The sequence below is a fragment of the Tachysurus vachellii genome, chromosome 18, assembly GCF_030014155.1.
Source record: "Tachysurus vachellii isolate PV-2020 chromosome 18, HZAU_Pvac_v1, whole genome shotgun sequence".
NCBI classification, from domain to species: domain Eukaryota; kingdom Metazoa; phylum Chordata; class Actinopteri; order Siluriformes; family Bagridae; genus Tachysurus; species Tachysurus vachellii.
In genome coordinates this window covers 1,010,416-1,023,744 of record NC_083477.1, presented here as the reverse complement: position 1 = coordinate 1,023,744, position 13,329 = coordinate 1,010,416, and the positions used below count along the sequence as shown (strand labels likewise).

The 13,329-nt window shown below is 40.6% G+C and overlaps 1 protein-coding gene across 1 annotated transcript; it reads right to left on the bottom strand.

The window, feature by feature from the left end:
* Positions 1-344: 344 nt before the first annotated feature.
* Positions 345-12,617, bottom strand: kmt5c (lysine methyltransferase 5C). The gene is made up of 9 exons (XM_060892239.1): positions 12,285-12,617; positions 10,484-10,616; positions 9,807-9,972; positions 9,051-9,160; positions 8,804-8,967; positions 8,389-8,408; positions 7,986-8,122; positions 7,641-7,804; positions 345-7,456 (listed from the first exon to the last, which is right to left on the bottom strand). Exons 2-9 carry the CDS (start codon positions 10,594-10,596, stop codon positions 2,034-2,036), a joined length of 6,297 nt encoding a protein of 2,098 aa, XP_060748222.1. The 5' UTR covers positions 10,597-10,616; positions 12,285-12,617; the 3' UTR covers positions 345-2,033.
* Between the last annotated feature and the right edge of the window lie 712 nt (positions 12,618-13,329).

The window sequence follows — 13,329 nt, the reverse complement described above, 5'->3', positions numbered from 1 at the left end:
GGTTTGTACCATCGGATTTATATCTGTCTCCGAAACGTTTAGGAGGGCATTTAGACCTGGTCTTTTTACCGTCGGATAGATATCTGATCACAGAAAACGCGTGAAGTCACCAGGTGTAAAAATCCCCTAAGAGTTAAAACGCAAAAGTATTTGTTGAGTAACAAACGGTCCAGTGTGATATTCATTACACAATTCTCTCAAATGGCTTTGGTATTGAATTTAAGTGATGAGAGAGAGAGAGAGAGAGAGAGAGAGAGAGAGAGAGAGAGAGAGAGAGAGAGAGAGAGAGAGAGATCTTATAGAAGAGAAATAAATAACAGTAAAAGATGCGTCTTAGATGCAGCTTTTTAAAAGATTATGTGACAAATGTTTTATTTATATCATTTTCATGTTTTTACAGTGGAATAGTAATTAAGACTAACCTTGTTACTAAATCTAACCTTGTTACTTATAAACTTTCTAAAAAGAAGGTATTCAGTAGAGACATGTGGGGAAAAGGAACATTACATTTTTAAATCGTTGATAATTAGGAGGTGGAAAAAAAAATACATTTTGTTTACAGTACAATCGAAACATTAAGTTATATTAAAGCACCATGTGTGGAGCGTATTGAAATAAATATAAATATTATATTGGCCTTTTTTTATACACTGAGGAAATGAAAAGAAATCAAACAAACAAACAAAAAAAAAAAAAAAAAAAAAGAAACGCTGAACACAAGCACACAAACATCGGTTTCATGTCAATCTGAAATGTGTAGAAAATGTGTAACTTCACAAATATTTCTGCCTTCCAGTCTCTAACACACAGGAGGTTTAGATACCACACAGCATGCAAACATGTTTTTAAAAAAATAATAATAAAAAAGTAGTGTCAAGCGCCGTGGATGAAAAACAATGATCCCAGATCAGCGTTTTCAACACACCCATGCAGACGTTTTCGCCTTAAGGCTGTGACTTTTCTGTCCGTCTCTCGTGAGGTACCGTGAATATTGCGTTTAAAAAATAAATAAAATAAAATAAAAATAAAAAAATAATTCAAGAATGTTTCCAACATAAATACTGTCCAAAATACTACAGAGGTCTAAATACTACAAAGGACTAAAATAAGAAGCGTGTTCGGTTTTGGATTGTGATTAACATGTAATCGACATGAAAAGGTGTTTATTTTGTATTTGTAAATGAATAATAATATTAGTGTATCAATGAAAAGGTGAAAAAAAAATTCCACCAACGAAGTGAAGCACTTAACGCCGCGGGAGAGTGAGATTTTTTCCCCCAATCAGATTAGAGACTGGTTTGTAGACCTGATATAAGACTTTGCAGACAAAAAGGTTTAATTTGTGTCTGCTTTCACACTGGATTGGGTTGTTCGATCGGAGCAGCCGTTCTGAAGTTAAAAGAAATTCAACTCTTTATAAAGGATCGATGTGACATCAAGTGCCATCGACTTCCTGACCAAAGAAAAAACAAAAAGAACCATTACAGTATGGTACAGTACGGCTGCTTTTGTTTGACTTTTTGCCTTTTGTTGACATACCGTCGACTACTATTAATGATCCTTGAAGGAAAGTAAGAACTAAAAATAAAATTAAGCAAATTTAAAATAAAAATAATAAAAAAAGTCACGCTTCCTGTCTTGGTCCTTTATAAACAAAGCCACTACAATACATCCTGCAAAGTGATCACGTAAATGTGGTTATCCTGTAGGCCCTACATCTCAGTTTAAAACACACGGGTATGAAAAAGTTTGATCCACAAGACAGTATAACATCTCCATCATGTGGCCGTAGAACTACGATGTGAAAACTGCTACAGTTCATACATAAATATACTACACAATTAATTCATTATGGATGACGATGAAATAGGGTTTAAATATTTGTGTTTTTTTTTTGTTTTTTTTTTTACACAAATAAATCCTATCGGAAATCATAAATGCTAAGCACAAGTTCAAAAGTCTTAAACATCTTTTCTTTTTACATATAAACAACATAGATGCATTGTCGTTAATAAATATCGTTTTAGCAACCGTCAGTCTGTGTACTGCAGGTCGAGATCTACTGTACCGTCGGTAACTACCAGCCGTAGTCTCTTGGGTTTACGGTCCGAAAGAGAGGTGCTTTGCGAATGAGATGACGGGAAGTGATGGGAAATGACAGGATGGCATACAGACTGCCCGTGCTGATGAGTGTCTTTGTCGGTCTCCGCTAGGCCTTTAGGGCCTGCAAAGCTGCCCATAGAAGAATGCGAGATGGACGAGGGACCGCATGGTTCTACAATAAGCCTTCCCTGAGTTCCAGAAGGCTCCATGAGGCAATGGTACGTGTAATTTGTGGGCACGGATGAAGAGTAATTCAAACAATCTCCACCATCGTTGTAGTTCAGAGTGACAGAGTGATCTCCGGTGAAGTTCACGACGTAAGACGAGTGAGCGGACTGATTGCACACGAAGGAGGACGGCTGAGGTTTGGTCGGCGGAGCCTCCCACACGACGGGATCTCTGTAGCTCACTTGTGGACTGCTATGTTGGGAAACAGCAGAAGACATCGAAGAGCTGAAGTTGACACCTACCGGACCGGAGTGTGAGAAACAGAGCTGATTTCTGTCAAGTGGAACAGACATTTGGGAGCTCTGACTTGGGGCTACCACAGCGTGGGGTTTATCCGGTCTTAGGTTTTTAAGTATGCTGTGACTCTGATTGCTATGAAAAAATGTAGAAGGAATGTCAGGGTTCACAGCATGGTTTTGAGGCTTTTCAACAGGCATGTTCTTGATGGCGTTTGTTGTGGTTTTGCTAGAGCTAAGAAAGTAAACTGGGTAAACCCGATCGCTCTGAGGGTGTGCTTTAGATAGTCCTTTGTTTGGTGGGACAGTCTTTATATCTCTTCTTGAGGTTTCAGCATATCTCAAATATGCACTTTGAGAACACTCAGAGGATAATTCCTTGTGATTGCGTAAATTTGATGGCCCTGGAACAGGGTCAGTAAGTTCAGACTTACTGCTGTGAGATTTCAAAGAAAGTTTAGAATCACCTAATAAGGACCCTTTGCAAATATTCTGACCATATCCTCCTCCTTCGACTTTCACCAGACTGTTGTAGTTTTGAAAAACCATAGGCTTCTTTTCATAGCCACGGAAAACCGTACTGCCAAGGTTAAGAGGACCTGGTATCTCTGAGCATGAGGTGGTCTTGCTTGTATGAATCGAGTGAAAGGGTTTTACAGGGTTGCTTTGTAGCCCAGCATTGTATAAACCCGGCACAGTCTGACTCAAGACATTAGACTGGGATTTATTAGTGGAGTTAAGCGGCTCGTTATTTCTGTACTTCATTTGAACCTTACTAGAGTCCGAATGGGTTGACAGATTCCTCGAGCTGTCCAGGAAATGTACCTTATCCTGAGCCTGTAAGCAAGCCGTAAGGGGGCCAGTCTGCTTAGTATTTGAGGATGTGTTAAATATTATTAAGTCTCTCTGATTGGCCAAATTTTTATCTGCCACACAAATCATTGGTGTTGCAGAATCTTCCTTAGACTGAAAAAGGACATTGCGCTTTGTGGATGCACCATCAGAAAAAAACGTATTTCTCTCTGAATCCTTGACGGTGGCAGAGCCAAACATGGTGGGACAAAATGCTTTATCTTTGGAAGATAACTCACTGTTTATTGATGGCATGTCATATCGTGTAAGCCCAAGATCAGGAAAACTCAGATCTTCTGGAGTACTAAAGCTACTCCCCGGGCTCGGGGAGCCGAGGTAAGGGGTCTCTGCGTTCCATCCGTCTGCTGGGCTTTGAGAGAAGGGGCTACTAAAAGATCCGGTGTTATGCGGTTCACCAGGACAGTAGTCTGTCAGCGTATTTTGGAGGCTGCTTTGTGCATGTGCTTGGTCATAACTGTCAAGATTCAAGCAATGAAAATCTAAAATGTCCTCTGAATAGTTTGAAAAGGTGCATTCAGTGTTGAAAGGGGAGGTGGGAGGAGACAAAGGTTTCGACTGAATCTGACAGGAGGTAGTCGCACTAATGTTAACAGGTGCACAGAATGGCTGCTGTTGAGTCATGGCTTGAAGTTTAGAGAGGCTTTTGTTGATCTGGAACAAGTTGTGACTTAAGCAAACCTCACTCAACTCTGCGCTTTCAATATTTTCAACTCTTTCTGGTGCAAACGTTTCTTTGACTCTTGAAATATGAGCCATTTCTGATAGCCCTTCGTGATACGGAGAATTCAGAGACAGGGGTGAAAGGGACAATAGGGAAGGATCTGAAATGGATGCACATTTAGAGAGATCTCTAATTCTTTCGCACTTGTTAGCTGCTATCTGGTGTGCGCAAGGAGACGGGTTTTCCTCCTTGACTCTGCTGAAAGCCATCTCGCCCGTTGGGAGCCGCTCAGGAAAGAAGCAAGACAGAATTCGAGAGTCCCTTAGCACAGAAATTCCCTTTCCTATGTTTTCATCTTGGTTCTGAGCTTCCTCACCATCCACCTCCCATCTGCCCTCAGCCCGGCGACGTAAGCGGAGCAGAGGTAATGGTTTAATGTCCATATTATCTGCTTCAACTTTCAGACGCCTTACAAACTGGCTCTGTTCTAGCACCTCAGGAAACACTATTTTACCTTGAACAGAGGCTTCTTGCCCGTTAGTACGCTTTTCGTTGTTGATGTTAGCACCAGATATCTTTTTATGCTTTTTCCTGGATTTGAAAGCACTTTCTTTTTGGCAATGTTCCAAGACGTCTTGAACAGCCTTAGTGGCTTGCTCCAGGCCGAGGCTCTTGTCTGCTTCTCCGTGGCCCCGAATGCGAGCCATTTCCAGGTTTAAAATTGCGACGGAATCCAAAATAGCCTTAAAGGGGTCAATAATATCAGTGCGTGGTTCCGATCCCTGTGATTCAACCACACCACCTTCCCCCTTGAATTCACTCTCCATTTCCCATTCCCTCCCCCTCTTTCTTTTTAGGCGTATTCTAAAATTAAGGTTCTGTTGATCTTCGATGTTAACCGAAGTTTCCGGAGCAGACGAGGCTTTAGCATTTTCCTCTTCTAAACGTTGGCCCATCTCTCTTACGACCTCTTTTTTCCCCACTACATCCCTACACTCCACTGTGGTTCCTATCTCAGATTTCATTTTGCATGTCCTATTTATATTTACTCTACTTTCAGGCATCTTTTCTGCCAACAGACTACCTGTACCACGTCTCTCTCTAAACATCCTGTTTGGAGCTTGGGCTAGTCGAGCTTGAGCAGTTCGAAAACATTTTCTTTGCTGTAGCTTCTTGACCACTAAGGATTTACACAGCCTGCCCTTTTTTGGTCCTATACCTTCGTCGCTGAAAGACGAGTTCGATTGTAAAGTTAAGTTCTGAGCTCCGTTATCCAGAGTCTCGCTGCCTTGAGACACAAATAACAGACTTTCCGGTCTGGTGTCCATGCTTACGCTGGCACACACAGACTCAGTTGTAGTTGTAGTTACACTTGCATCTTGATCGGGATCGATTTCGAGGGATTCTCGAAAAACCCGTTTTTTTAAGGGGATGCTGCTCTGGAAATTGTGATCCAGACTGCCTTTTAGAGGGGAGAGAGACTCCCCTGGAAACATGTCTGGATCTTTTTTTTTTGCCATTTTTGCACCTTGACGGCCTTCTGATAATTGTGCGCTACATTGGGCCACACGAGTTACTCTCCCAGCTGCTGGGGCCTGTTTCACTGGCTCAAAAGTACATTTTGGGCCATTTGTAAAAGATCTCATCCTATTAGTTGATTCAGACTCACCTTGTCCTAAAGAATTCCTGACTACGCTATGGTAAACTTTACCTTCCAGTCCTTGACTAACCAGGTCACTGCTCAAGCTTTTTAAAATATCAGACAGAAGGACTCGTGCCTCCTTTATAACAACAGTTTTGCTTCCAAAATTCAACCTACCTGATTTCTTTTGTACAGTATGTTCGTTTTGCTTACCTTTACACTTTTCCTCATCCTTTTCTTCAGTTGTACCAGTTTCATTCTGTATTGTTTGAATCTTTGGCACTCTTTTCCTTAAATTAGGCACTAGTTTGTCTTCTACAAAAGATTTCTGACAACATATAGAATCAGAACTGCCCCTCTTGTTATTATCCTTCTTCTCCTCCGTTTCCTGAACGTCGATATTTCCCTGGCTACCCTTATGCGTCACATGTGGAACAGGTTGCGCTATGGTATTCGCACTACTTTCTATGTCACAGGTCACCTTTAAAAAGCTGTCTGCGCTCGGAGTAAAGTACATCTCCCTCACGCCTTTCTTCACACCGACCCTCGAGATACCTTTGCTTCGTTTGCACTTTGAGATCTGCTTCTCCACAGCTGCCAGAGACGTTGTATCTGCATTATCTCCGCTGTCTGCTCTTTCCTGATCTGTCTTAACAGCTGCTCTCTCTCCTGGGATCGACATTCTGACCAGACTGACCTTTACGTAACGTGTCAAACCTGAAGTGTGAGATGAAAATGATGAAGCTGGAAGATGAGGTGGTGGGTGAGTGGAGGAAAGAGGAGGCGAGAAAGGAGTAGCGTTGATCATGCCAGAAACGACAGAAGGGATGTGTTGTTTCTGCACCTCCCCAGAGATCTCTGAAGCATTTGGGGAGCTCGAATCCCCTTCCCTAGCAGCATCGGAGACAGTGATGTGCTTCTCGCTGTCAGCTATGGCCTTGTGAGAATCCCCAAAGCTGCACTGCTTCTCCTCTGTGATCTCCAGCGATGACTTGCTGTTTGTTTCTCGTCTCGTTTTGTTTAAGCGCAACTTATGTGGACCGTGGTTTCTGAGAGAACCTCTTCTACACTGACCGTGGTGTCTAGCTCCTGCACGCAGTTTAGATGTCCGGTGCATCATTTTGACAGCCTTTTTATTTAAGTGAGGGAGTTTACCTCGATCGAACGCTCCGGAGCATCCGTTTCGTGTGCGCAGCATTTTCCTAGTTCGTGAAGAAATGGCCATCTGATGAACGACTCTAACGGAGGTGGTTTCTGCCTCGTGTCCTTTAGCCTTTGCAGGGTCTTTATTACTGAGGCACGAAACTGAGGTTAACGTGAAAGGTTTTAAGTTCAATTCGTCAGTGTTACTCGACGCGCTGTAAGAAACGTCTCGTACTTCTTCACCTTTAATGAGCTCGACGTCGGTGGGAGGCGGAGGGCCGAGCACGTCCGATTCGCGACTCTCCAATTTTGGTCTCACGGTCTCGATTCTTTGCAGAAAGGCTCTTTCCTTGCTGGTGGAATCTTTGCAGCTTAGAAGGAAGTCCACGCTGTGATTGTACAGGCAAACGCTCGAGTCCTTCAGGTTGAAATGAGACAAGGACGACAGAAAGTGGATGCGTTGCGTCTTCTTGACTCGCTCCTCCCTCTTCCACCTCTTGGTCTTTGTCGTCCTGCTGCTCGCTGTAGGGGCGTTTCTCTTCGTCTGCTGGGAATTTTTCACAGAGCAAGCTGAGAGATGGGAGAGACAGAAATAAAACAGTGAATACTAAAAGGATGAAAAAAGATCGAAAGCTTTGGAAATCACAGTACTGCAGGGGAGACGGTCAAAAAAATAGAGAGAAACTTCAGACAGCAAAATTTACTTTTATTTACCAAGAAAAAAAAATTATACGAGTCAGGATTAGTTAGATACCTGGGTTAGATACTGGGAGGAATGGACTTGGAGTACTGTTCCCTTTCTCTCTGTTGAGCCGCAGGTCCGTCTCTCTGAATCTGTACTTCTGGCCTACCGAATCATTTGAGCTTTCCCAATCTTGCAGCGTTGCCAGCCTGTGCCGGAAGAACCCTTTCCCTCTCCTGAAGAAGTAGATTAACAAGCGATCGAAGGAATTAATTTCAGAAAAACTGTTTAAAATCTCAAAGCACTTATTACTAAATAAATAACGCGAGTGTGAAAAGAACATCGGAATAAATTCACAGCATGAAAAACGAGGACGCAGACAGCTCTCGTATCGACGCCCATCCGGGACTCGCTCACCTCTCGCAGGTGCAACATTCACACATCTCATTGTCTTCCCCAAAAAAGCTGTCTCCATAGTAACACGTGATCTCCTCCCCAGGTGAAATGGGACGGACAACCTTCACACATGCACCGTTCTTATCCCCAGGTACGAACTGAACAAAAAAAAGAACCAAACAAACAAAAAATGCAGGCTTTTAACATTGGTTTCAAATTTACTCTTATTTTATTTATCATTTTTGTGAAATGTATAAAGAAAACAAACATTACAGAAATAATCGAATCACTCGTATATACGACTACATGATATATATTGTCAATATTTAATAAGTACCTATAACAATGGATTCTTTTTATACACCAAATGCATCATGAAGAATTGATCAGGCATGCAAATAAACATTAATAATTGCCGTCTTACCTTACAATTTGGCCTGCAGTCTACAAGAAAGATTGAGAATGAACACAAATTAAAACAAATTAAAAAAAAAAAAACAACAACAACAACAACAGATTACTTCATTCACAACGAGGTTGAATTATGGATCAATCAGAACGTATATGTTAGTTCTCTATAAGAGAGACACTGACAGTAGTGCAGCTTACAGGTTTGGACAAGAGTTATTGTTTCTATAGTAACGGCTCGAACGCAGAGACCAGGGGGGGAAAAAAAAAGAAAAAAAAAAACAAAAAAAAAAACACACGCTTAGATTATGTAGGAATCTCCGGTGTCAGAGGTAACTTTAATCTGAAGGACAAAGAAGCTTTTCTTGGTAACGACATGGTGCATGTTTTTACTTTTTTACTATGAACTGATTCTGTTCATAGCTGCTCACCGTGGTTAATGAAGGCAGCTGGACCGAGCCAGAGCTGAGCACACTGCTTGCGTGTCGAGTACATCACACTGAAATCGTTCACGCCGTTCCGGAGCACAGCACTGTCAGCGGGACTCAGCTCAGCTATACAACCCTGCAGCACCTCCACCCGCTCTCCGACAGACCTTCACCGGCACACACACACACACACAGTCAGCAAATACTGTGTTTGTGTGTGTGTGTGTGTTTATATTACTGACGGTCTCACCAGTTTCTGGTTGCTGTGATTTTGGCTCCGTTTGTCTCTGAAGAATAGCGATCACATGACTCGATCTGGACTCCGCTGTCCAATAGGAAGGCGGTGAGATAGCGATACATCTGCAGAGAAAAGACACACAGGACAAATAAATATATAGAAGAAATTTTAAAAAAAACATCCAACAAGAATAAGTGACTCATGACCACTGGGTGTCAAATTTGATCAAAATATTATCAGGACACAAATAAATAAAAAAAGGTTCACAAAAAAAATTGAGTACATTTCTACTAATTTCGACATTTGTGAAGGCAATAGATTAATGTGATTAAGGTCCAAAAATAAAATCGTTGAAAAGAAACATAACATTTTATTCATATTTTTATTTTCTTTAATTAGCTTTTTTTTTTGCCATTTTGTATAAATGGTGACAAATTAACGTTTTGCATTTTACACTTTAAACAATTCAAAATCATAAAATTAAAACATTTTTTTTTTTTACATAAATAAAGAATCTGGTAAATAAAAGTTAAGGAGCTGCAACTAAACGAAACCTAAAATCAGCTCTGAAGTGCAAAACATAACTCGCACCATTCTGAGCTTCTCGTGGCCTTGTTAACAAACGTTGCTTTTATTTAGTCAACAATAAAGAAGAAAACCTGCAAGACGAGTCACAGACAAAAGCATCATGGCTTAAATCGCCATCAATGAGACATCAAATGAACAATTGGACAATGCTGAGGCACAACGGCAGGTTTTTATACTCACGTGTTGCCTCAGAAGCTCCTGTCGGTGCGAGCCGAGGTCTCTGAAGTACTCACTCGTCCACTCGCCCTCCAGCAGAGCGTCAAACGTGGCCTGGAAGTCCCGAGTGCGCTTGAAACGTAGCAGCGTCTCCCTCAAGTAGCTCCATCGCCGGATCTCTGGCAGAGGACTAATCACACACACACACACATCATTATTCAGCTACAAAGCAACAACCACATCTATATATAATTAGATTCAGATCCCAAAGTCGACGTGACCGAAAATGAAAAAATCCTTCCAATTTCGTTAAACCATGTGATTACAAACAAATTAACTAACAAAATATAAAAAAAAATGAAATAAAGTAACCCAGAGACAATCAGGGCTACACAATAGCAAACAAAATTATATACAAATAATCATTACATAAAGAATATAATGTTAGTGTTAAGGCTGTGAGACATCAATATAAAGTACCATGAACCTATATAAAGTATATAAATATAAAGTTCAATATAAAGTACCATGCAGCGTTACACGTGTTTGCGCGCGCGTGCGTGTGTTTGTGTGCGCGTGCGTGTGTTTGTGCGCGCGTGCGTGTGTTTGTGCGCGCGTGCGTGTGTTTGTGCGCGCGTGCGTGTGTTTGTGCGCGCGTGCTTGTGTGCGTGTGTGTGTGTGTGTGTGTGTGTGTATCTTACCTTATGTTCATCTTATGAGTGCTGAACCCGAGTAACGGATCCAGCACCAGACTCGTAGCCAAATCATCCGTCTCACACAGCTCCCTCACACTCATTCTATACGATCCTTCCATGTTTGCCCACCATCCACATGCTGAAAAAAAAGAAGATCAAGAAGAAGAAAAAAGGTGAGAAAGTTGAACAAGAGGCACAACACAAAAAAAAACACTGTAGAGAATCGATTAATTAACAGTTTGTTTGAAAAAAAAGGACAGATTAGTCTCTGTACCTGCGGCTGCCTGCAACTCAACCATGAAGTGAGTGTTAGGGCTGGATAATAATTACACAATGAGCTTTACTGAGATATCGAGGATACGGTGATATTTCAGTCGTTTTTTTCTTTGATTAATCATTACATCCTCATTTTAAGGACCCGATAAGCGTGTAATGTTTGAGAAATGCACAAAAGCACCCTGACTGTTAAAGCTCTGACACTAGAGACTCCTTCCAGAAAACATCAAATCAAATCACACTGTATTTGTCTCACACACAGACACACACACAGACAGACACCCACAGACAGGCACCCACACCCACAGACAGACACACACACCCACAGACAGACACACACACCCACAGACAGACACACACACCCACAGACAGACACACACACCCACAGACAGACACACACACCCACAGACACACACACACACACACACCCACACACACACCCACACACCCACACACACACATAGTACAGACATGCAGTGAAATGCTTTTTGCATCTGTCTGGTATTCAAACATAAGGAATGCAATTTGGGATAAAAATATAACCAAAATGATGTAGATAAATAAAAAAAGTATAAACTATATAAAAAGAAACTATATAAAATATAAAAATATGAGTGAAAAATAATGTATATACATAAATGCGTTTTTACTTATTAAAAGCAACTCTCTCTTATCATCTGCTGATTATTTGTCTTAGATAACGTGGAGCATCAGACGAGCTGTTACTATAGAAACGATAACAACGTTATAAACCTGCGTGCTGTTAATCAGAAACACTGCCCACCTTCTGACCAATCAGATTGCAGTATCGCACCTCTGTGATGTGGATCACATCGCAATAACAGCACACTTTATCCTCATGACCACTGACTGAGGAAACAACACACAAACCCCTGGGGTCTTTCTTTTTAAAGCCCTCACGAAGGGTTTTATTTTTAGTGACTCGTTTGTAGTTTGTTGACGTCCACAACGTTTAGGAACATAGAATATTTAGTGATGATTTACACGCTTTTCCACACGAGTCAGATCTAAAATAGGATTTTTTTTTTTTTATTAATAATACATTTTTTTTATAAGATTTATTTTGTCTTTAAAATAAATGTTTCCTGCGTTAGATGTTAACACGGATGTCTCTGCGTCGTTGTGGTAGTTTATGTCGAGGTGTTTATTCGTTAAAACGTGTAAATGTCGGTTGGACGTGTTTATAAACACGTTTATGACACAGTGCACTTCAGTGCTGTCACTTGTAGATAATTAGCTTCTCTTTCCACACACATTCACATCCTGAGCTCAATTATTGTGTAATTATTAGTTTCACAGAAAATAAATTAAAATAAACATTTTAAATAAAATAAATAAAAGCAGCAGCAGGTTTTGGTGCAGATTCCTGTATAATTTCTCACAGAGCTGGAATTTTCCACACCTTCACTTCATTTATTTTAAACATTTACACGGATTCGATTTTATTTATTTTTTTAAACGTAATATATATATATATATATATATTTTTTAAAAGCTGTATTTTTTTTACCTGACGGTCTTTTCGTCCCAGTTTCCTTAATCGACTCGTCCGTGGTGAAATATTAGCGCGCTAGCGTTAGCTTATGCTAATTAGCTTATGCTAAGCTACACTGAGGTAAGCTAGCAATTGTTTCTCTCCACAATCTCCATATTGCACGTTTACTTCCTCCTTAGATGACCGTGTGACAACAAAACGTAGCGAAATTAAACAGGATTCGGCAACAATTCTGATATTTCGTTAATAATAAATTATATTTTTCCTGCAAATTTTAGGTTTTATTTTTTCCCGAAGCTGGAAGTTGGATAGTGTTTGAGCAGATATGGCTTAAGAGCCTTGGGGAATTGACTTAACCAATCCCCGCCATTCTTCTCTTCGCTGTGATTGGGTAATCTCCTTGATAGACAGGTCTATCGATCAATAGTATCGTTCCATGAACCGTTAGTTATCGTTGTAAATTATTTCATTGGTCGAACGCAAATTTGATCAACCTTGCTAGCTAAAAGTCAAGCTGTTCTGACCTACAAGGACATAGCAAGAGAAGGGGCGGGAAGGCCGAGTTGCAAATAATCATCTGTTGAAAATCTAGGGCACTAGGTAGCGCGTGCCAGACGCCAGTGATATACACTACAAAGAGCGCAGGGGTAGGGGACAGAAAGGCGATTGAGACACAGCCGAAATGGAGGCGCTAGTCTAACTGTACAGTGGAAACTAGCTGCTGTTTTTGATTCAGGATTTTTTTTTTTGTCACTGTGAAGAAATGACTCGGTTTGTTTGAAGCAGAAAATGATTCTGTTTTATTGTTGTTGTTGTTTTAATACCGAAGATGAAGATAAAAATCTAAGAAAACAAAAAATCTGAGCTCAAAGTGGGAAAACAGGCTAATAAACTGTTATAAAATCAGTTCTGTAACTACAACATACAGCTTTATATTTCATTTATCTAATACATCTAATACATAACAATATACAATCTTTACTTATTATAAATAAAAAACTATAATAATAATTATCGTTGCAATAAATTATTCATAATATTTAAAAAAAAAAAAAAAAAC